Source organism: Chiloscyllium plagiosum, chromosome 28 (genome assembly GCF_004010195.1).
Source record: "Chiloscyllium plagiosum isolate BGI_BamShark_2017 chromosome 28, ASM401019v2, whole genome shotgun sequence".
Classification (NCBI taxonomy): domain Eukaryota; kingdom Metazoa; phylum Chordata; class Chondrichthyes; order Orectolobiformes; family Hemiscylliidae; genus Chiloscyllium; species Chiloscyllium plagiosum.
This window is the reverse complement of record NC_057737.1, coordinates 23,320,984-23,346,964: the sequence shown is the minus strand read 5'-3', so window position 1 is coordinate 23,346,964 and position 25,981 is coordinate 23,320,984. Positions and strand designations below refer to the sequence as shown.

General features: G+C 41.7%; 1 protein-coding gene across 1 annotated transcript; it reads left to right on the top strand.

The window, feature by feature from the left end:
* Positions 1–354: 354 nt before the first annotated feature.
* aipl1 (aryl hydrocarbon receptor interacting protein-like 1) lies at positions 355–22,034 on the top strand. The gene is made up of 6 exons (XM_043718499.1): positions 355–524; positions 1,404–1,583; positions 4,549–4,737; positions 7,647–7,823; positions 15,387–15,528; positions 20,950–22,034. Exons 1-6 carry the CDS (start codon positions 429–431, stop codon positions 21,159–21,161), a joined length of 996 nt encoding a protein of 331 aa, XP_043574434.1. The 5' UTR covers positions 355–428; the 3' UTR covers positions 21,162–22,034.
* Positions 22,035–25,981: the final 3,947 nt, after the last annotated feature.

The window sequence follows — 25,981 nt, the reverse complement described above, 5'->3', positions numbered from 1 at the left end:
ATGGTAGGAAGACGATTTGAGTTCTGAAGAAGGGTCACCGGACTTCAGGCATAAACTCTGCTCTCTCTCCACAGATGCTGCCAGACCTGCTGAGTTTCTCCAGCTATTTCTGTTTTTGTTTGCTTGAGTGGTTATTGGATTTCTTGAATGTCTGTATTTCATTCTCTTGAAGCTGACATCAGAATGGAGAGGTGCACTAATTTCTTCCAGAAAATTCGGTACTATTATTAAGAGGCTCAAAAATTATTTAACAGTGAATATTCTTAATCAACTAGAGTGCCTTATTACATCACATCTCCTAACCATTGGCTAGCTGGTTGCTTAATCCTATGTATAAAGCGAGGATCAGCAGGTAATCTTAGCTTATGAGAACCTGTATACTGAATGTGTAAACTGGAAGCTTATTCTATATTTCATGAACACCAATCATGGAGGAAACATATTTGGCAAATGTTGAAGGCATTAAAAAGACAATCCTCCATGGAGGAACTGGTGAGCTACCAAAATTTCTCACAGGATCCAAAGTAAGTTCAACTCATTGTTCAATAATATTTACTGAAAATATTATGGATTTATAATATTTTCAAAAGGCCAGTTCAATGGAGGCAAAATAAATAAATGCAGAATATGTGTGGCAGAATATTGTGAAGATTTACCTTTACGATGCATTAGTATTTAAATTTCCACATACTAACATTACTGGATTTAGTATAATTTTGGTATGGTCGAAGCAACGGTATGTTTTAATAATTCAAATTCATTTTGAATTTTTATAGCTATTCAACTAGAGCTGTCATTAGTAATTCAAAAGTATTTAAACCCAATATTGGTGTTCCTTTAAAAAAAATGTCTCAGACCTGGAAAATGGTCAATTCTTGTATAAGTAAGAGAATACAGTTGCCTTGGTCCTACTGCACCACAGGGCTGCTTACTCACTCGAGACAACCTCAGGCAAAGGGTGCAGGAATTGAACTCACACTCTCACTTTGTCTTACAAATTGGCTGCCAGTCAACTGAGCTAACTGACTACCCATTTGTAAGCTTGCTAAATTACTGAGTGGAAGTATTTTGTTCTCACTTTGATATAAAAAGCAATCCTATCAATTTTAAACATTGCACTAATACATGAAAGCCTGGAAACAATATTAAAACATCATGGGATTTTATGGTTACATAAAAGCTCTTTGTATGGTAATTTAACAAAATTGTTAATTCATTTGAAAAAAAATTGGATAACAACAGTGCCAACACAAGACAAGAAGTAATTGGGCATGTAATTACCAACCAGTACACTTGCAGGGACCGTAGTACTCCCATATAGATATATTGATTGTAATATTCATTTACCAAATTTGTTTTGAAATGAAAGTAAAAAATAACCGGCTTTATTTTTTGTTACGAAGGTCACATTTCATTTTCGGACTATAAAATGTGACGGAGACCGAACAGTGATCGATGACAGTAAGCAAGTTGGCAGACCAATGGAAATAATTTTCGGCAATATGTTTAAACTGGAAGTTTGGGAAATGTTACTATCATCCATGCGGATTGGAGAGGTTGCTGAATTCTGGTGTGATGTCATTGTAAGTGCTGCCTGCAGAGTAGGTTTGGGTGGCGAAGCAGTGAATTGATGATACAGCGTCGAAAGGAAATGAAGTTCCTCGGTGTTTTGCATTAATCTTTAGATGAGTAATGCTGCTTGTCACAATGCTCCACAATCCATTTTTCTGTTTAGTCATTAATTCTGATCCTTAGGCAGGCGTAAGCAGATTAAACTAAGCTGCCAGCATATGGACATACTATAGCTGCGAAAGGATGATTTGAAGTCACTTAATACATCGTGGCACTCAAAAAGGTGAATGAAACCATTTTTAAAAATGCATAACAACCGAAACACGGAGTCCTCCCCCACCCTTTACAAAAAAATCAATGAATTAAGTTTAGCAAAGTAAATCATTGCCAGTACTTTACACTGAAAATTAATCTGGATTCCCATTTATCCTTTACACCAGGAGTTTGCAGTCTAATGCTCAGGCAGCTAGCTAACAACTTTTACAAAAGAATTGTTTCAATTAAACTGTCTGCCGTCTGTGCTGATGTTGATTTGTTTTATTCCATAAACTCGAAGTAATTTAGTCAATATTTGAAAGCCCTGTTTCAAAGCTGGTGACTTGGACAGAGTATTCTTTAAAAAGGAGCATTACTTGAGTAGACTGCTGATCCTAAAATGTCAGGCCCACACGTGAAGCATGAACAAGAAATCAGAGCTCGTATGTTATACTCAGCAAACAGACAAAAGGAGGAAAGGAGAACATCAACTGCAAAGGAAGAGATGTTTTTCTTAAAACAAATCAACGTATAGAATATTATGAATATATGTTGAAGAGGAGCACACCTAGCTGTTCCAGACCTATCTTTAGGTTCAGCTGCTCCTTCCCCTCAGTCACTGAGACCAGATATGTGTCCTGTTCTCAGGTTTTCATTACTGCCCTCTTATGCTGGCCACCAAATCTGAAAACATCAACACCTATTTTTCTCTCTCTTAATTTTGACCACTTAGAAATGATGAGTGGCCTTTGTTTGGCATTTCTTGGTGCAGTTCTTGGAGCTGAGCAGAAAGCAAATTGGAACAGTGTCACCCCACCCCAATGAGCTCATGGCAAAATACGCTGTAAACCAATGTACTGCAGTATCATTGTACTGACAAATGTGTGAGTCTATATGTGCTCCTATAATCTGTCCTTTGATACTCTTCATAAGTTACAGATATTCTGAAAGAAGAGCAGTGAAATATGAAGCTGAAAATGTTGTTGGGAGTGAAAAACAGGAATCTGGGGAAGGAAACTCTAACTTAATTCTTAAAGAACACCCCTCCATCCCACTTAATTGGCGTAGAGACAGGCTCACCATGAAACCAGGGTTGACATGGTATCTTGAAACTAGAGGCCCAATCAGAACCCCCTCCAGTTTGAGACAAGCAGAAGTCTGCAGTGCAGGGTGAATAACTGAGGGAGTGAATTAACATGGATGTACCCAATACTGGCTTTTCTAAAACTTTAAATAAGAACCATGCAACACCCTATGTGTTTTGAGGGATGGGAGAGATCTCTGGACAAGGCTGTGTTTGACAGCACCTGCACATAGGCAGGTAGGGGGTCTCTGGACGTGCCTGGAGTGTTGGTCTGTCAACCTGCCAATGGATACCTATCTTCAGGTTCCTCCCCCCTCCAGGTAAACCCCCCCCCCCACCAGGCATGTTTTGGAAATTGGAGGCCAACAGGAAAATGGCAATCAGCCTCCTTCCCAGGAGGTTAACAAAGCTCTTTAATGGTCAGCATGGGGAACATACCATACCACCCGCTCCCATTATTTTCAGGTTGATTCTATTACAGTTACCACCCTCAGCAGGACCTGAAAATTCAAGCCACGATGTCAGTAACAATGCACAACCAATTAATGAGAAAATGTTTCGCAGGATTGCAATATGAGTTTATCATCCTGTGGATTAATTGGATATGTGGACTATGGCAGAGATTTCTCCATTGCTTGAAAACTAAACTGCAGGAGGAGCTAAGCAGCTTCCCGTGGTACAGGCCAGGAAATAGGCTGTTTGCCTGCCTTATGGGTGGCACAGTGGCACAGTGGTCAGCACTGCTGCCTCACAGTGCCAGAGACCCGGGTTCAATTCCCACCTCAGGCGACTGACTGTGTGGAGTTTGTACATTCTCTGTGTGGGTTTCCTCCCACACTCCAAAAAGTGTGCAGGTTAGGTGAATTGGCCATGCTAAATTGCCCGTAGTGTTAGGTGCAGGGGAATGGGTCTGGGTGGTGGGTTGGTGTGGATGTGTTGGGCCGAAAGGTTGTTTCCACACTGTAAGTAATCTAATCTTATTGCCAGACAAACGTACAGCAAAAGAGGAAAGTAACATTTTAAAATGGAGCAAAATTAGATGGTAAAACATAATGAAAGGGTAATAGAGAAATAAACTATTTCAAGAGTGAATGACCTTTCCCAGAGTTATTTCCAACAGTACATTGTAGGTGGGCTGCTGTGCCTGTTGAAACAGATCAAAGCTTCATATAGGTAGTTACTGACTCATTTTGGCTGTATTCACATTCAATTTCTCATTGAATATTGCCTGTGTGTGACACTCCATATTAAAATATAAACAGCTATATTTTGTTATTAATGCAACTTGTATGTGTGAACAGAATGATATTGATGGTAACTGTGGGTTAGCCCTGAAACCTAGGTTGCTGTTCAAACAGTGACTCTAAGATGGTTAGCATGAAGCTTGTCTGCAACATGGCAAGTAGCAGATAGAAATAACAATTTGCAAAGGCCTTTCTAGTACACATCTGAGTCATGGAGTCTATTGTAATCTTTCCTGGGTAAACAAACTTCTTCTTTCTCCATACCAATTTTCTAGTTACCGTTGAATGTCTCTTTCTCATATTGTGCTATTTGTGAAAATGCATCACATGGCTATTGTTAGAATAATCAAAATTGGAATAAATGTTTCTTCCTCCCCACACCCCCACCAACAGCACACTGGTCTGTATCCAATTGTAGCAAAGAGTCTGCGTATGATTGTAGAAGGAAAGGACCCGACAGATTGGCATGTTCATACCTGTGGCCTTGCCAATATGTTTGCCTATCACAGCCTGGGATACAATGATTTGGATGAATTGCAAAAAGAACCTCAGCCACTTATCTTTGTAATGGAGCTGTTAAAGGTAAAGACTGTTCTATTTATTCTTACCTCTTAAATCACAATTCAACATCACTAGTGAGATTAGTCCTGTCAGTAGATTATTTAATCTTTCTTCTTTTTTTCCACTAAAGACCTTCCTTATTTATGTTGGTGATGCTTAGTATCTGAACCTTCTAGGTATAATAGAACATAGAACATAGAAAAGTACAGCACAGAACAGGCCCTTCGGCCCACGATCTTGTGCCGAGGATTAATCCTAATGTAAAATAAAATAACCTATTTTACGCACCCCTCAATTCACTGCTGTCCATGTCCATGTCCAGCAATCACTTAAGTGTCCCTAATGACTCTGCTTCCATCACCACTGCTGGCAATGCATTCCATGCATTCACAACTCTCTGCATAAAGAACCTACCTCTGATGTCCCCTCTATATCTTTCTCTTAATATCTTAAAACTATGGCCCCTTGCGCCAGTCAATCCAGCCCTGGGAAAAAGTCTCTGGCTATTGACTATATCTATTCCACGCATTATCTTGTATACTTCGATCAGGTCATCTCTCTTCCTCTTTCTCCCCAGAGAGAAAAGTCCGAGCTTAAGTATAACGGATGGGTAAATAGGGAAGCTTCCTATTGCTAGCTCCTTCTATAAAATTAACCAGAAAGATGTTTTCAAGACCAATCTTTACAGTGACATCTGCAAAAGCCTGGATAATGAGAGAGGGAGTGAATCTTCCCGGTCGGAGTTGGCTGCACAGCATTCCTGACTCCTCAAGTCCAGCTCAGGAGATGATTTGGATGCTCTCTCTGAGGAGCTAATTGGAGTTTAGCCTGCCACCCTCTGGAAACAGTGGAGGGGCAGCCACAGGGGCTGCTGATTGCCCAGATGGGCTCTCTGAAAAGGACTGCCTTGGTGGTCTGGGAGTTTGTCTTAATTATAATAAAAACAGTAGGGCCTTCTAGATCTTGCACTTCACAATCCAGACATGCCTCATAGCCCATCCATGCTAACTCATATTGCCATCCTCTTCACGGTCCTCCATTGCCAACCTATCTCCCTCTCCCCAGCCTCCATGGTTATTTATACCTTCCATGTCAATCTCAACACCCCCAGTGATCCTCAAAGCCCTTTCTCGTCCCTAGGCCAAATTAGTGCAGGGTCATGCCAACCCAAGATCTTCGACACATCATTCTTTGCTCTAATACTCTCCACTCCAATGTTCACCGAAGATCAGTTTACATACAGCAGTTGAACACCTGTGCCACTAATGTGACCTCAGAAGGTATTCATTTCCTTCTCATTCTCAATCCATCTAGGTGCAGGACTGACTTCTGCAGATTGTGTGAAATGGACCTGTTGACTTGGTGGAAGTGGAGTGGGGGGTGTCAGAGTTCATTCTTACCACTTGAATTTCCTCTTCTTTCCTTTTGTTGCACATCTATTTCAAGGAACATTTCAAGAATTATGTTGGCCCTGAATTAACAGCTTCTCAAATAGGGGGTTAGAGAGCAGGGGAGCAATGGTTAGGATGACTCTTGAAGCGTCTGGGTAGCAAGAATGTTATTCAGCCATTCCTTTGTGCAAGAGAGTTATCCTCTCTTTGCCTGGAGGCTTTTTATTGCAGAAGGGTCAAATCATGGTGGCCTTGGACTCTAGACTGGGAACTATACTCCATTTTGTTCCCCTTCTTTCTGGTTCCAATCCCTCCATGTCTTCAACACCAAATCCAATTCCCTATAATCTGGGTGGTGCAGTGCAGGTTGGATGTGATGCTGCCTGATTTGCTGTGCTCTTCCAGCACCACTGATCCAGAATCTGGTTTCCAGCATCTGCAGTCATTGTTTTTACCACCTGGATGTGATGCCTGTCAAACGATGGGCAGGATCAGCTAACTACCCCTAAAATCTCCAGTTACTGAGAAACAAATTGGCCGATGAAAACAGTCTCAAATACATTTTTGGTCATCCAATTAATTAATCGATAAACTGGCAGTTAAGTTGGTAATAGAAACTCACTGAATCGGAAATGTGGACAATAAGCATGCATAATGGGCATAAAGTTTGATGTGAAGTGTGCTAACATGGTCAGGCAAGTACATAGGATGGTAAAGAAGGCATATAGCATGCTTGCTTTTGTTGGTCAGGGAATTGAGTACAAGAGTCAGTATTTCATACTGTAGCTTTATACAGCTTTGGTTAGGCCATACTTAAAGTACTGCATTCAATTCTGGTTGCCACATTACAGGAAGGATGTGGAGTCTTTGGAAAGGATGCAGAAGAGGTTTATCAAGATGCTGCCTGGATTAGAAGTTATGAGCTTTAAGGAGGGACTAGAGAAACTCAGGTGGTTTTCTCTGGGGCAGCAGAGACTTGATAGAAGTCTCGAAAATCATGGGGTGCATAGATAAGGTTGACTTTCAGAATCTTTTTTCCCAGAGTTGAAATAATACTCGGGAGAATGCATTTAAGGTGAGAGAGGGAAAGGTCAAAGGAGATGTGAGGGGCAAGTTTTTTTTATGCAGAGAGTGGTAGATATCTGGAATGTGCTGCCAGTGGTGGTGGTGGAGGCAGATATGATAGGGGCATTTAGGGGGCTTTTAGATAAGCACATGAATATGCAAGGTATGGAGGGATATGGACCAAGGGCAAACAGAAGGGATTAGTTTAATTTAGCGTTATGTTTAGCACAACATCGTGGGCTGAAGGGCCTGAACCTGTGCTGTGCTGTTCTATATTTATGGTGATATGAAATGCATGCAAATGAAAATTTTTAAGAAGACTGTTTCCTACTGTAATTACAGATGCATCACCCAAATGTTTATTTCACTATATGACTCAATAACAAAAAGAAATTGTGTCTGTTTGCTTTAAAAATAACCAAGGAGGTTTCATTTTATTCGAGTAAAATGCATTTTTTAACAAAAACAAATTAGATTGAGTCTCCGAGCTCTTACAAACGAGAAACATGGGCCATGAACGATGACGAGAAACTTAAAGCTGTGCCACTTCTCCATGGAACGGGGAACAGACTGTACAAACTCGGCAGGTATCAAGATGCATTGGCAAAGTATCGCGAGGCAGTCATCTGCTTAAAGAACCTCCAAGTAAAGGTATCGAAATAACAAAGGTGGAACTCTCATTGTTCAGTCGTCATCGTGAACTCTTGTAGCATAGTGTTGTGTCCATTTCTCCTCACTCCTAAATTATTTTTAACTCATGCATGGGATCTGGATGATGCTGGCTAAGCCAACATTTATTGTCCAACCCTAGAATATTTAATCTCTATTAAATTGTGGTTTGATAAACTGAATGGCTTCCTCAGCCTTTTTAGACAGACTTTAAAAGTTAATTTCATTGCCGTGGGCCTGGAGTCTATATACATAGACCAAATCAGGAAGGGATGGCACATCCTTAAGGGGCACTAGTGAATCAGATGGGATTTTACAGCAATCAGCAGTAGTTTAATGATCATGATTAGAGTAGTTTTTAATTCCAGATTCAATAATAGAACTGAAAATTTCATCGGATGCCATTAGAAATTTGACTCCTAATCCTCAGATCATTAGACTGGGCCTCTTGGTCACTTGTCCAGTAACATTATTATTGGTTATGTTTGTTAAACCTTGAGCTCTGATGGCAATACAGGGGAACCTCGATTATCCGAATGTGATGGGCGGGCACTATTTCGTTCAGATAATCAATTATTCGATTAATCGATTAAATGCCTATCCTTTGTGGCTCGGAGTTTTTAAATTCTGCTCCCGGATCAGGAGACTGCAGCAGCACACAGTGCATGAGCCCCAACCCCAACAGCGCTCCCAACCCCATGCAACACGGACCCCGCTCCAACACTGCCCTCCGCCCACAACATCGGTCACCCCCCCGCCCCCAACCCCGTGCAACATGGCCCCGCCTCCCTCGCCCCCTCCCCAGGGCAGCCGGACTGTACAACAACAACATGACTGCTACTGCTGCTGCTGCCTTTGTGTGGTAAGTCGCCAACTTGCGCGTGTGTGCATATACGCACAGACATACCCCACACACACCCAAAGCCACAGCCATACACACAACATTTCACTGCAACTTTTTGACAGGTTCCACGTTTGGTCTGTACTGGACAATGTTAGAATGATTATCTGGGGATGGGGCAGGTTTGGGGGGGTTTAGGGTACACTCCTCTGCAGAACTCCAGGGCAAGTGTGGCGAGAGAGAGAGTGAGGGCGGGAGGTCAGTCATTTGGAGAGGGAGCTTGTTTAATCACTGTAAACAAAGACACGATCACTGTTGGAAACATGTCTTTGATGTAATGCTTCTGTCAGGACCTCAAGATCTCCTTCGGATAATTGGTATTCGGATAATCGAGCATCCTCTGTACAGGGCAAAGGTGGAGCCTGTCAAAAAGTTGCAGTAAAAAGTTGTGTGCGCGCACTGTTTGGAGACTCACCTTCAAAGGCAGCAGCAGTCTTATTGTTGGTGTCCAGTCCAGCTGCCCCACAGGAAATGGGGGGAGGGAGGTGCATGCATGTGGAGTGCTGCTGCCTCATCTCTTGAACCGGGAGCAGACTTAACAGAAAATTCTGAGCCCCAGATTTATCCAAACGAAATAGTGCTCACCCATCTCATTTGGATAATCGAGGTTCCTCTGCGTATAGTGTTCAGGAAATGACTGGCTTGTGGCTTTAAGTTGAGTAAAAAGGTGATGAATTTGTCTAATTCTGCTTCTGTGAACCCAACATCTTCATGTACCAGCTTAAATAAAGATGTTATTGCTGCATGTGTGTATCATTTACTAAATGAGTTGATGAGAATGGGAAAGGAGCCCCTGAAACGCCAAAAAGAAAGCCCTCAAGGTAGGGTGAATGGAAATACAATTTGACTCCTGCTATTAAATCACAAATTATTCATTCATACGAGAATCATTATTTCTGATTGAGGGATAGCTTTGCCCATGCATTTTCTGAAATAGTGAACAAATATGCTTGCATCCTATGTGGTCAGGTCTGTGCATTCACAACATACATTGTAGCTTTTCTTTGTCTAATAGCAAAGCGTTCTGCCTCCAACACTACCCCATGCTCCCCACCCTCAAGACCACCTCCTGCCCCCAACACTGCCTCCTACTCCCAACACATCCCCCCCTCCCGCTCCCAACCATGTGCAACACCGCACCCCCCTGACCCCCACCTCCGTCCAGCACAGCACCCGTCCCCTCTCTGGGGCAGTCTGACTGGACACCAACAACAAGACTGCTCCTGCTCCAAATAGCACACACACAGCCACAGCCACACACACAGAACCTTTTACTGCAACTTTTTGATAGGTTCCACCTCTGCCCTGTACAGGACAATGTTGGAGAGATTACCTGGGGAAGGGGGGTTTAGGGTACACCCCTGTGTAGAACTCTAGGGAAAGTGTGAGGAGAGAGAGAGGGCAGTAGGTCAGTCATTTGGAGATGGTGCCTTTTTAATCACTGTAAACAAAAGACGCAATCACTATTGGAAACACGTCTTTACTGTAATGTTTCTATCGGGACCTCGAGATCTCCTTCGTATAATCCAATTTTCGGATAATTGGTATTTGGATAATCGAGGTTCCCCTGTATTTGCTATTCGCTTTCAGTTACTGAGATGGAGAAGTTTGAGAGTCTTCAATTTAATGAATTTGCCTTAACTCTATTTGATTAGTGACACCAATATTCAGAATCGAAATGCGTGGCACTGGAAAAGCACAGCAGGTCAGGCAACATCCGAGGAGCTCTCCTGCCTGACCTGCTGTGCTTTTCCAGCACCACACTTTTCAATTCTGATCTCCAGCATCTGCAGTCTTCACTTGCTCTCAATATTCAAACAGCCGTGGGGCTGTACATTGTGAACTCTTTCTCTCTAACTCTCTCTCTCTCTCTCTGTCTGTGAAACTGCCTCTCCTTGTCGGTCTGCCAGAGGCTATTTTAGACACTGAATCCCTGCAGCTGTTACATAATTCCATAGTGTATGATGGAAGATACATGGGCAGGTGGAACTGCTCTTGATGCATTGTCAGTGCTATATGCCAGATTGCTATTATGAAATTGTATGGCTTTGTGCCACAAGTATGTACTTAATCAAAACTGGCTCCACACTGGAACGGATGCCGAAAAGCTGTTTCTTCTGTCAGGGTGAGTTTCACAATAAGAGACTAGCCATTTCAGACTGAGGTAAAGAGGAATTTCTTGACTTGGGGACTTATGAACTTTTGGAATTCTCTACTTTGGAGGGCTGTGGAACCTCCAGAAAATTTCTAGATATTAATAACATTGAGAGATATAAGGATAGTGCAGGAAAATGGTGTTGAGATAATCATCAGCCAAGTCCTAGCATGGTGGAGTAGGCCTGAGAGGCAAGACGGCCTGATCCAATGTTTCTTTCTCGGGTTGGAATGGAAGGTGCAAACCCAACTGCAGATCCCAGGTCCCTCGCATTTAAACAAGAAATCACAGGCTGTGGGGATTGCTGATAAGGCTAGCCTTATCGTATTGCCCAGCTGCTCTTGGAATGTGATGATGAGTCCTTTCTTCAACGGCTGTGGTCCTTGTGGCGAGGTTCCCCTGCAATGCTGATAAACAGACTTCCAGGATTTTGACCCAATGACAATGATGGAATGATAAAATATTTCCAAGTCAAGGTGATGGGTGATTTGGTGGTGATGCCAATTCCTTATAGACACTGGACCCGCCTAATCTGAAAGTGTCTGGAAGTGTTAACCCATAAGCATCACCTACTAGGATGATATCATATAGACTTGTGGGAGGTACAGCCTGGGATTCAGGAGTAAGACCCAACATCTGGCCTTCTCCTAATCTCTGTAACCATGTCTATCCTAAAAATGTACGTTGCAACTGGTTGGTAAAATGCAATAAATAGATCCTGTTAACTACAATGGACTCTTTGAGTTAGACCAGGAAGTGTTCACAGTCTATCACAGTAGTCTAAGCAGACCCTGTAGTTTTCCTTACTTAAAAAGCATGGTAGCAGCAACCTTAATCATGAACAGTTCAGAGAGTGGAGTGAGCTGTCATGCGGTTACAACATTGTCCTTCCAGATGTTGGTGGTTGTAGGGTTTGGAGGTGTGTTTGGCTGAGCTAAGCTTGATCTCGAAAAGTACTATGCATGAAGACTTAACCATTACTGCTCTTACACTAAAAGGAAAGTGCCATTGAGAAATTCTAGATTTCAAGCCAAGTGGATAGAATAATGTAATTGGTATAGTAAGGTATTGGGTATAGTAATACATTGTGCGTGGTAAAAATAATACAATTATGATATTATAATTACAAATTATAATAATTGTAGGGTCTGTGGTAATGTAGGGGTACAGTTGTGTAGTAATGTATTGAGTGTGTGATGAAGTGGGTAAGACAATGAAGGAGGTGTGAGACTGATCTCACAACATAGAGCTTGCTCTTTTAAATTCCATTATGGCAAATTCTGAAATTTAATTAAATAAATTGTGGGCTAGCATGAGGAAAATAAATTACAAATATAGCAACGTTCAACTTGCCTTTCCCACACTCCCACTCACTCTGAATTACACATGGCTGGACTCTACATCTGATGGTAGATCTGTGAAGATTTGTAGCTATGGTGTTCGTTGTTGTGGTTCTGTTCGCCGAGCTGGGAATTTGTGTTGCAGACGTTTCGTCCCCTGTCTAAGTGACATCCTCAGTGCTTGGGAGCCTCCTGTGAAGCGCTTCTGTGATCTTTCCTCCGGCATTTGTAGTGGTTTGAATCTGCCGCTTCCGGTTGTCAGTTCCAGCTGTCCGCTGCAGTGGTCGGTATATTGGGTCCAGGTCGATGTGCTTATTGATTGAATCTGTGGATGAGTGCCATGCCTCTAGGAATTCCCTGGCTGTTCTCTGTTTGGCCAAACACTGAGAATGTCACCTAGGCAGGGGACAAAACGTCTGGAACACAAATTCCCAGCTCGGCGAACAGAATCACAAGGATGGTAGATCTGTATAGCCCTCTGAAGACATCAAGTGAGCCACATGACTGCACAAACAATTGTAAAGGTTCACCACTAACTAGGGATTGGTATTGAAATGAAATGTGGGTTTTCAATGGCACTCCTGTATTGAGGATAAAATGGTAAGTTGTACAAATAGAGGACACTTTCAGAGTTAGAGTTGGCAATCCGCTGGCATTCTTAAACATAAATATACTTCTTAATGGTTTTGTTAAGGTTTTTTTGGAAATTCTTTTTAGGTGATGAAATGATTGCAAGTTCAATGTAGTTGCACTGTGCGAAAGGCTGCTTCATGTATTTGTCACATCAAGGATCTCGAGTTCATTAAATTTGACCACGTGATTATGCCCATCAAACTGACACTTGCTCTGCCCACCCTGGGTGCTGTTCCTGCCATTTTTTCGCAGCACTCCACATTTAGAGAACAGAAGGTGATGGCAGGGAACACAGCTCATGGTGGGTACCATCAGCACTGGGCCCTGCCTGGTCACCAGATACCCCTCCATGAGCCTTCATGTCCCCTTTTGCCTCGCACCACCCCAACAGCCCATTTCCACCTATCCCACTGCCCATGTGAAGACCTACCATGCTGAACTTCACCTCCAACTGTCCTCTCTGTGCCTGAATGCCTAATTACCCTTAATCATTCCTACACTGCTTCTCTCCGCTGTCTTGTGGAGACCATAGTGTGGTCACTGTCACTAACCACTTCCACTATCATAATCTACCATACCATTTGATGTGGTTTCACGTATCCCCCATTCGCCTTGTGTACCCTCTGTCACCATCCTTGTCCCCACTTCCATAAATATCTCTGCTTCCCCTCACCTCCAGCCTTGACTCCCCTACCACCCTTTCTGGCTGGGATCTCTCCCAATTGCCCCTGCATGCTGAAGCCTCCTGAATGATCAACAGATCGACAACCAGGTTTGTGTTCACCCCAGATCTCTGACTCACTTCAACAGGAAACCTCTAGATATGACTGAGCAGACCCATGGCCATTGTGTTTGCAGTTTCCTGACTAATGCCATGTGATTCCCTGACTGCTGTGGCCATTGAGCACTGCCCAGTCCACAGCCTGAACTGGGACCACTTCCCTGACAGTGGATCTCCCAAGTCAATGACAGACTATGGCCAAGCAGCTGGACTATGTGCGCACTGTGCATGTGATTGGGATGCCTGACTTGACTGGATTGAGGACTATCTGTAACCATTTTCTGACGGGACCATTTTGTTGAATGAACATGCAGTATCGAAAAGTGTGGTGCTGAAAAAACACAACAGGTTAGGCAGCATCCGAGGAGCAGGAGAGTCAACGTTTTGGACATAAGCCCTTCATCAGGAAAATGTAGTATGTTTACCATGCAGGCAACTGGCAGGTGCTGCTAGAGATACAATGACTCTCTGGCAAGTTGTCATTACGCACCCACCTCCCTTGACAGATACCTCCTGACAAACATAACAAGCTGTCTGTGTGTCCCTGCTAAAAAGCTCATTGATAGGGTGGTATGAATAGCCTTTGGTTCTGGCTGAATTGCCAGTGTATTAACAGGCATGGTAGGAAAGGCAAGGTAAGGGTGCTGTCAGCATGAAGGGAGGCGTTAAGTGAACAGCAGTTCAGTGAGCAAGTGAGCAGCCCTGAGATTTAACCTGGTCCAATCCTTGAGCCAGGTACAGTCCATGCACAAGAAGTACTCTTGCTGCAGCCTTTCAACACTAGTCACCAATGCCCCCAGCAAGCAGAAGTGCCATGATGGTTGTGATGGGTTGGCACATATCAGATGCCAATGTCCATCGCCAGACAACCACTCTGGTTTCCATGTTGAGTTTTATTGACATCTAGCTTGTTTGATGAATGTGATAAGAGAGAAAGCTGAACATTAATGGGTTGAGTTGGGCCATCAACAAATTGTTTAACAACCAAGAATCCCCCTTAACTGGCAACGCGACGCTGCCGAGTGAGAAACTTACCATGGCACTCATCAAAAGCATATAGATGAAACAAAATGTTCCCAGTGTAGAAATGCTACCTCCTAGATTTTGTGTCCAATTCCTCCTCAAATATTGCCATAGCCAGCGTTTCTCAGATCCCTATAAAATTCATCCCACAACGTTTATACGTTAGCAATGTGCATCAAAAAAGTTATGTGCTTTGAATGTGTTAACAGCTGGTTCAATGCTGAATTGTACAGTGCACAAACTACACATCACCTAATGTGTCACATATTATGAGGGTCAATATACAATGCATCAGATGAAGAAGGGAAAGTGCTACCTTTATTTTATATGATTACTGAGGCACCCAGAGTTAAGCATTGATTCCTGGATAACTTTAGTTCTAATAATGTTTGCCACCTGCTTTTATCAATTCACTCTCCATCAGACTGCAGAGGAAGTGTCAAATGGAAATGTAACTTTTCAATCTTATCTAGAAAATATGTCAAATTCAATCACACGTCCTGGTAGCCAAATATATTAGAAAGTTTTTAGCACCTGTAGAAAGGTGCAATCAAACTATTCCACTATAACTCTCCACCCCACTGTCTTTTTTTGTGTTGCTTTTTATTCTTTTTTGGAATCCTAAACAGGCTATCATTACACATCCCCCATGATTTAAAGCATCATGACTTGTAACAAGATATTGGTGATTAACTTCTGTCTTTAATGTTAGCAAAAACCCTGGGAAGTTCAATGGCTCAAACTGGAGAAGATGATAGTCACATTAGTTCTGAATTACTGTCAATGTCTTTTGAAAATGGAAGAATACTATGAAGTGTTGGAGCAAACAACAGACATCCTCAACAATCATCCAGGTATGGGCAAATCACCAAGGTACAGTATAGAAACTTCCTATTCAACTTCGCAGAAAATATATTACAATAAAAATATTGAAGATTTAAAACTGTCAATGGAGAACTCATAAAACTGCATCAAATCTTTCTCCCCACTGCATTGTTAATTCTTAAGATGAAGATCCAATGTCTGTGCTCTATGAATGTAAACATTGCCATAGTCCCAGAGGACTGCAGGTCTTCTCTCCTATTAGAGAGAGAGAGATGACTCGTGGTGAGTTTAACCTGAGCTTCACATTGCTTCAGGCGATGGGAGAGGTTGAGAAGGAGAATCCTTCTTGGTAATATCAGAATTAGTCTCAACAGTGGAGTTGGGACTGGAAATTCACTATCAATTTCCACAACAACTGAATCCTCAGCTTCTTTCCACACACTCTTGTGGAAAATGTCCCAGTTGTCCATAGTCCTTTATGAACAGTGCTTTCTAACATTAATACTGATGTTCGAGACACATGGTTAATTATGAAAGCAGAAATTCATCGCACAAAATACATTGAAATATTAACTATATATTATCTAAGCTACAAGAAGAAAACAATAATAATAAATGTTGTACTTGTAAGATTATGGGATGAACAATTGCCAAGTCCCTTCGAACAATCAGATTACAAGAGGGAGCCCATTGCAACTTTAAGTAATCAATGTTCAGAACTTTGACCATGGAGATCCAGGTGATTACTATCCCTCCTGATTACTCCCAGTACCATGCAGTAGTGAGTATAAGATTAGAATGGTAGTGTAAATGAATCTATTGCAGGCATGATGGGCTAAATGGCTTCTTTCAACATCTTAATAGTTCTGGATTCTGTGAATGTGTGGCTAGAAAGATGGTGCAGGACAGCATGCTTTCGATATCTGAGACATTGAGACCACTTCTGGGGTAGTCGGGCCTTTACAAATTAGATAGGTTACATTGGAACAAGAATGGGTCCAACATCCTTCTGGATTATTTGCTAATGCTGTTGGGGTTGATGTAAACTAGATAGGTGGGAGGGTTTGGACCATGAAAGTTGTCAAAGGTGAGAGAAGTTGAAGTGGAAATAGAGTTAAACATGAAGAAATGAGGCTGGAAGACAGAATAAATATAGAGTAGATAAGAAAGGGGTGAGTTTAACAACACGACATGAAAGTATTTTAACGAAAGGTGTCTGGGTTTAAGACGGGTGAGCTGAGACACGTATAGACATGTGGAAGTATGATATCACAACTGTAACTGAGACTTGGCTGAAAGATGACCAGGATTGACAGCTCAGCATCTTTAATTATAGGGTATTGAGTTGCTATAGAGGGGTGATCAAAGACGTTTGATCAAGGAATCAATTACAGCAGTGATAAGGGATGATATCTTGGAAGGATGGTCAAGTAAGGCCATATTGGTGGAAGTGAAAATCACACAAGAGGCAACATGCTGTTGGTTATGCACTATATGCCCCCACATAGTCCAAGAAAGACAAAGGATCAAAATGTAATAAAATTTCAGGGAAGTGTAAGCATAATAAGGCCTTAATTGTTGGGATTTTAGCTACCCAAATATTAAAAGGGATAACTTTAGTGTGCAAGGTAGGGAATAAAATTCTTAAATTGCATCCAAGACCATCTTTTATGCCAGTACGTAAAAAGGTCAACAAGGAACTGTCTAATCCTGGTCTAATATTCATAAATGAGTCAGGCAGGAAGAAGGTGCATGAGTAAAGGAGTATTTTGGAGATCACAGCCATAAATCAGTTAGATTTAGGATAGTTATGTAAAAGGATAAGGATAGGATGAGAATGAAGTTCCAAATGGAAGGGAGACTAACTTTACAAAAAATAAGGTATGATTTAGCTCACTTGGATCAGAAGCAGCTATTTGCAGTTAAGAAAGTGACAGCAGTGGAAGGTATTCAAAAAGGAATTAACCAGAGCACAGGGCATATATGTTCACACAAAGACAATGGGTGGGATCAAGACAGGAGAATCCTGGATATCAAGAGACATAAAAGATTGGTTAAGAAAAAAAGGGAAGCTTATGGCAGATACGGAAGGCTGTGGATTCCCTTGAGGAATATAAAAAGGTGCAAGGGTTTTTTAAAAGGCTAATTGGAAAAGTGAAACAAATACGTGAGAAAGCATTAGCAAGTAGAATAAAGGAAAATTCAAAGAGTTTTTAAAAATATTTATATAAGAGCAACAGAATAACTTGGCAAAGAGTAGGGCCAAATAGGGACCACTGAGGTAATCTATGTGTGTGTACCAAGAAGGTGTGGGCACAGTACTCAATGGGTGTAGGTTTGCTCGCTGAGCTGTAGGTTTGATATCCAGACATTTCATTACCTGGCTAGGTAACATCATCAGTGGCGACCTCCAAGTGAAGCGAAGCTGTTGTCTCCTGCTTTCTATTTATATGTTTGTCCTGGATGGGGTTCCTGGGGTTTGTGGTGATGTCATTTCCTGTTTGTTTTCTGAGGGGTTGATAGATGGCATCTAGATCTATGTGTTTGTTTATGGCGTTGTGGTTGGAGTGCCAGGCCTCTAGGAATTCTCTGGCATGTCTTTGCTTAGCCTGTCTCGGGATAGATGTGTTGTCCCAGTCGAAATGGTGGTTTTTTTCATCCGTGTGTAGGGCTACGAGGGAGAGAGGACCGCCACAAACACTACGTAGGACAAACAGGAAGAAAGTTAGCCACCAGGATACACGAACACCAGCTAGCCACAAAAAAGACACGACCTCTCTCCCTTGTAGCCCTACACGCGGATGAAAGAAAACACCATTTCAACTGGGACAACACATCTATCCTGGGACAGGCTAAGCAAAGACATCATCCTGAAGAAGGGCTAATGCCCGAAACGTCGATTCTCCTGTTCCCTAGATGCTGCCTGACCTGCTGCGCTTTTCCAGCAACACATTTCCATCTCTGATCTCCAGCATCTGCAGACCTCACTTTCTCCTCTAAGCAAAGACATGCTAGAGAATTCCTAGAGGCCTGGCACTCCAAACACAACGCCATAAACAAACACATAGATCTAGATACCATCTATCAACCCCTCACAAAACGAACAGGAAATGACATCACCACAAACCCCAGGAACCCCATCCAGGACAAACATATAAATAGAAAGCAGGAGACAACAGCTTCGCTTCACTTGGAGGTTGCCACTGATGATGTTACCTAGCCAGGTAATGAAATGTCTGGATATCAAACCTACAGCTCAGCGAGCAAACCTACACCCTAAACCTCAACCTGAGCTACAAACCTTCACAAACCTTGCACAGTACTCAATAAATACTTTACGCCAATCTTCAAATTGGGAAAGGACCATGCAGGTAAACATCAGGGTGGATGACTGTGAAATGTTCGAAGAAATTAACAGAGGAGGTTATATCATGTGTAGCAACCCAAAAGGTGTGTAAATCCATAGGTCCAGGTGAGATGTAATCCAAGCTGTTGAGGGAAATAAGAGAGGCAATATCAGGGGCCTTGGCTATTAGTTTTAAAACATCTCTGGTGACAGGGTCAGATGCCAGATCTTTGGAGAACTGCTAATGTTGTCATGTAGTGAGAAAGGAGGAAAGAATAGACAAAGAAATTACGGGGCAGTCAGTCTAACTTTAGTGGTGAGGAAATCATTAGAAAGAATTCTGAGATACAGAATATATCTACATTTGAAGAGACATGGAGTGATAAGGAATAGTTAACATGGAATTATTAAGGGATGCTTGCGTTTGACCAATTTGATTGAATTTTTTGAGGAGCTAATATATGCAACTATTTCATATACCTTTGTAATCATCTTTGTCCTCCCGACCTACTACCTTCAGGGATCGGTGGATATGCTGCATTCACTTCTGGTCACCATGTTATAGGATGGATGTGGTTGTACAAGAGGGTGCAGAGAATATCATTAATGATTTGGATTTAAATGTAGGGAGTATAATCAAGATAATTGCCGATGACACTAAAATTAGTAGGGTAGTAAATAGTGAAACGGATAGTCATAAACTGCACGATGAGATCAACGGACTGCTCAGGTGGACAGAACAGTAGCAAATAGAATTTAACCCAGAGAAAGTGTGAGACAATGCCAGCATTCCCTGTACTTCTCTTCCAGGCTGCACAGGCTCTGAAGCCGCCAATCACTGTGTGCAGAAGCTTGGAGCTGCTGCACACATTGGGTAATCATTTTCAGGAAGGATAACAAGGCCAGGGATTACATAATGACTGGTGGGAACCTAGAAAATCCTGGATATCAGATAGATCTTGCTGTGCCTATTCATGGATCCCTGAAGGTACTAGGGCAGATTGCTAAGGTGGTTAAGAAGGTATATTGGATACTTGCCTTTATTCGCAAAGGTATACAATATAAAAGCATGGCGTCTATGCTTGAACTGTATAAGAGGCTGGTTAGGACACAACTGGAGTACTGTGTGTATGACCGGTCACTATGTTACAGGAAGGATGTGATCGTATGAGAAGGTGCAGATGAGATTTATCAGAGTGCTGCCTGGGTGGAGTACCTGAGCTGAGGAGAACTCTTTGATAGACTGGGTTTGTTTTCCTTACAGCAGTGAAAATTGAGACAGGACCTCATAGAGGTTTTTAAGACTATGAGTGTGTAGGGAGACACTTTTAAAATTAGTACAGGGGTCAATAATCTTGGGGTATAGATTTAAGGAAAAGGTAAAAGGCTAATAGGAGAGTTGAGAAGAATGTTTTCACTAAGAGAGTTGTGGAAGTCTAGAACTCACTGTCTGAAGGGATGGTTGAGTTACCTTAACTAGCATTTAGGTATTCACTTGTGTTGCCTTCGCCTTGAGGAGTATGGACTAATTGTTGGGAAAGGAGATTAGTGAAGTCCAGTCTTTGTAGATTGGTGCAGGCATGATGGACCTAATGACCTCCTTCTGCACTGTAAGTCTATAAATAACCAATCGGATTCCAGATGAATCACAAGAGTAACTAATCACGAAACTATGTTTAAGACATCCATAATTCCTTCTTAGCCTTGAACCTTCTACCAATTAGAACAGCAATAGCAGTAAGTTCAGGTAAATATTATTACCTCCAAGTTCCCCACCAAGAAAAAAGCTGTCTTGAAAGAATGCGAGAAAGGTAGAAAGGGTGGGAAGCAAACTGAAGAAAGAAAATGAGTCACAGTAATAGGAAGAGTGAACAATGAAAGCAAGAGTCAGACAAATAGAGTGATGAACACAAATGCCTAAATTTGTGAGCATAAAACATAGTGGTCTTAATTCTAAGCATTGCTAATGGAGAACAATATGTACATCTTATTCTTCAGTATTCTCAGTTTAATTTGCCTAAAACAGCATATAAACTGTAGCTGATCCTCTATGTTTACCAAGTCGACGCGGATATTTTCTTGAATCACTATCTTCCTTTCACAGGGAACGTAAAAGCTTACTTTCTAAGGGGAAAAGCTCACGCAGAAGTATGGAACCAAGCAGAGGCCACAGCTGACTTTGAAAAGGTTTTAGAATATGACAGTGGAATGACCAAGGCAGTGAGAAAGGAACTACAGATCCTTGACTCCAGAATGAGAGATAAGGAAGAGGAAGAGAAGCTACAATTTAAGCGAATGTTTCACAAACGGATTTGACGTATCTGTGATCAGCAAATGATTACGATGCATCATTGTAATCAATGAGATATTACAGACAGTAGTTTACATATTTTTTGGGTGGGCTTTCCTTAAAGGCACTGCTTGTCTTGTATAAGATAATCTTGAAATATGGCAAATTAATGTAAATGTAACAGTAAATCTTGTATGAAGTAATTTGAAAAATAATTACAGAGTGAAGTGTTACTGACAAGAATTATAGCAGACAAGAATGTCTGGGCTACTTTGGGCATTTGCCAAGGGATCACACAATAGTTCCCATCCAAGAAATCACCTTGTAAATTGTTCCTTAAGCTCCTGTAAACCAGACTTCAGTCTTTGGAAAATTAAGTAGAATAAGCAGGATATTAATATTATTCAGAAAACTGCATTTGATAACTGTGTGAAAAGCATCAATAAATATCGACGTGTCTCCATCACATTTAATGGGTCATGTAATTTGACCTCTTGTTATGAAACATAAAAACATAAAAAATAGCGGCAGAGGTAAGTTATTGGTCCCCTCAAGCCTATTCTGCCCTTCATTATGGTCATGGCTGATCGTCCAACTCAATAACCTGTTCGTGTTTTTTTCCCCATATCTTTTGCTGTCTTCAGCTCCAAGTGCTATCTCCAATTCCTTCTTGAAATCAGACAATGTTGTGGCCTCAAATGCTGTCTGTGGTAGCAAAGTCCACAAGCTGTCTACACTACAGGAAAAGAAATTTCTCCTCATCTCATTCTTAAATGGTTATCCTGTATTCTTGGAATGTGATCACTGGTTCTGAACTTCCCTGCCATTGAGAACAGCTACCTGATGAAGGAGGAACACTCTGAAAGCTTGTGCTACCAAATAAACCTGTTGGATTATAACCTGGTGTTGTGTGATTTTTAACTATATCCTCATATGTCAGTTCCACCATCACAAGAATCAATGTGGTAAATCTTACTGCATTTCCACTATAAACAGGACATCTTTCTTCAAGTAAGGAGACCTATGATATTTGGATGGTCACAATATGACATAACGAGCAGAAAGGATTGAGAAAATGCACCATCCTGTAACTTGATGGATAGAAGGTACTCAGAAGCAGGTTGTATCTGGGATCCAGAGACCCACTTTATATCGATTAAGTTGATATCTCCTATCTTCAAATTTCAATTGTGCGTGATTTTAATCCAATTATCCATATAATAGATTACAAGATGCATTTAAATATAACTCTAAAGAATCGTAAGCCCAGATGGATGAATTATATTGAGTATAAAATTATATAATTCTTTGACCTACTAAGGGGGCTAAAAAAAGTGCAAGTTTGTAGAGTAATGCCCATGGGTAGCCAGGTTACTTCATGGGATTTGTAGGGAATTCTCGGCCACAAATAATTTTATGAAAAGAGTTTAATTCTGTAAATTCACTGTGTCTATCCCACCCCTACCGCAGCAAATATAGAGTTGAAAAGTGTGGTGTTGGAAAAGCACAGCAGGTCGGGCAGCATCCGAGGAACAAGAGAGTTGACATTTTGGGCTTTCCTGATGAAGGGCTTATGGCCTGAAAGTCAACTCTCCTGCTCCTCGGATGCTGCCTGACCTGCTGTGCTTTTCCAGCACCACCCTCTTCGACTCTGACTCTCCAGCATCTGCAGTCCTCACTTTCTCCTAGAAGCAAATATACTCGAACATTAAAGTCCTCATTGATTGTGAAGAGCTTCTGCATGTCCTGTGTTCATGGATGGCACAATATGTTTATGTGATCAGTTTTAAAATAATGTTTCATATGGTTAGCAGAAACAATTCAGATCCGCACACTCTGTGACACGTGTATGAAACACCTTACTGAAAAAAAGAACATTTAATATTCTAAAATGAAATTTGAAATCAGTTAAATGTCTGGTCAAACCTGGCCGGGCCAGTAAAACTGGGGTTTAGTAAATAAACAAACCTTTACAACACGGCCAAGCTAAGGTTGTATAATCCAAATAGAAAAAGAAAATATTCATGATCAATGTCACAGGAGATCAACAAAGGTTACTGTTCACAGTTTAACTGGCTGAAGTCTGAGAAAGATATAAACAGAGCTGTAATTGCACCATTACCTTCCAATTACTGCGGGAATGAATCTTGCTTTTGTTTGAGATTTTTGTGTTTATAAAAGCAGGTGTGTTCTCTACGTGCTGTAAAAATGTCTACTTTATTCATTTAACTTTGTTTATTACAACAGAGCTATTTCAGCTTAGAAAATAAGCAAGGACATATTCTCGAGAACTGTCAGGATTGTGCTCTTATCTCATTAGTTTATATCTACTTGCAATGTAACATGAGAAGTTCTTCATTTATACTCAGAGTAATATCGAATAATAAATGTATCTGTTGGTGAGCTGCATCAAGAAATAATCTCATTTCATGATTAGGATCTGTGGTGTGTGGCAAAACAATTAAAACAAATGTGACAAGTAGTTTTTTGAAATGATTTGAGTTACATTGAAGCAAAGAATGTGATAGAAAGATGCAGTTTCTACAATCTGGGGATTGGAGCATTTTCCTTTTGTTTAATGACAGATGTATCTTCCAGCACTTCTCATTTTTAAATTTATCCAACGAAATGCACTTAGTGTATTTTTCCACACTAAAGGCTGCATTCACATTTCCCCCAATTTTACCATTATCCTTGTAAGATCACAAAGTCACTAAACAGGTACAGATGATAAAAGCTATTCAGCTGATTCTTCATGCATCCATCTGGAAAAAACCTAAGGTCCCCTCACCACACGATTGAACCATTCTATGTACACACGGTTTCAAAAAACACCTAGAGAAATATGATGAAGAGTCAATCGGAACTAGTTAAGATAGAACAATTATGAATTGTATTTACAAACTGAATGACTTGGGTTGTTCTGTTACAAGGGTGGAGCTGACTTCTTCAGACAACAGTCGAACAATGACTGTGTGATTGTCTAATGATTTAGTGTTAACTACTTTTTGTAGGGCTACTTTAAATTCTTTCTAGTAGTTGTTAACCCACTAGAGTCTGATTCAAAATAATTTCTGTGGAGCCATTTTTTATTCAATAGATCAGTCTTTGGTGATCTTAACATTAGCATAGTAAAGTATAAGGTTTATAAATGGACTCACTTGTCTGTGTAGTTTATGTGCTTGGTAAAGTCGCTGTAGTCTGAGAGGATCATAGGGCTGTTCTTTCATTAGAGAGAGAGAGAGAGACGATGGATTTAACCTGACGATCACCACATCCGAGGCAAGATTGAGATGGTGGGGCTCTTTGAGGTGATCTCAGCTGGTATGGAAAATGAACCTGCATTTTTGATATCACTCTGCACCAGAGACCTGTTGTCCAGCTATCTGACCTAACTGTTGATTTGATTTGATTTATTGTTGTCATACCTGCCTGAGTACAGTGAAAAGTTTAGTTTAGACAGAGTGAGGCATACGATGAAATATTGATGTCATCCCAGAAAACTTGCTCATGCCATTAGATTTGTAAACAAGCGAGCTTGACTGAATATGAAAAAAAGTACCATCTTGCAGTGCAAAGTGATTCTAAAAACAACATTAAATTGCCCTTGGTGGCAACTACAGACCAGGCTGGCATGGTTTGGGTGTTGCGGTGTCTGCTGCTGGTCTAGGGAGAAGAGGAAGTATTGTATCCGCAACAGTCCACCTGGCAGGACCTCCAGGTCGCTGATTGCAAAGCGGGTACTGCTTTCTGCCATGTCTGCGGTAAATACCAGGAACTGTGCAAGCCCGTTTTGGACTGATAGTGCTTGTCTGGTTGCACAACCGGCTTTAAAAAATGGCGCGAAGGCAAGGGCCACCAGTGAATTCTGGAATAGCCACTGAGTGGCAAGTTGTTCTGGGAAAGGTGGGTTGGGCTTGAATTGGATGTGATGGATTCCCATAACGGTAAGGTAGGCAGTTATCGCAGTGAGTTTGGCAAGATACAGTGAGAAGGTTTGCTAGACCACACAGCAGAAATCCCTCCAAAAACTTACACAACATGGACTTGGCCGAAAATACCTTAAGATTCAGCCCATTGTCTGGATTTTGCATTTATTGCTATTACTGTATATCGTATGGACATAGCTGACTGGCTAAACATGCAGTACCAACTGATTGGCACAGTGAGAATGACTGAATTTGAGATGGGTACCTTTATATTGGAATTTTACATGTTACAGTTTATGTAACAGTCTTGAAGGTACAGTGCCCGTGTGGGCTGGAATCTTTTTAGATTAGATTACATTAGATTACATTAGATTACATTACAGTGTGGAAACAGGCCCTTCGGCCCAACAAGTCCACACCGACCCGCCGAAGCGAAACCCACCCATACCCCTACATTTATCCCTTACCTAACACTACGGGCAATTTAGCATGGCCAATTCACCTGACCCTGCACATCTTTTGGACTGTGGGAGGAAACCGGAGCACCCGGAGGAAACCCACGCAGACACGGGGAGAACGTGCAAACTCCACACAGTCAGTCGCCTGAGGCGGGTATTGAACCCGGGTCTCAGGCGCTGCGAGGCAGCAGTGCTAACCACTGTGCCACCATAATACATCGACACCATAATACAACAGTCACTGGCTGCTTTATTTCCAGATACCGAGAAGTAGGGAGAGAGAGGAAGACAAAAAAGATAGAGAGAGAGGGACTTCATCTTAGTGGGCGGCACAGTGGCACAGTGGGCGGCACAGTGGCACAATGGTTAGCACTGCTGCCTCACAGCGCCTGAGACCCGGGTTCAATTCCCGCCTCAGGCGACTGACTGTGTGGAGTTTGCATGTTCTCCCCGTGTCTG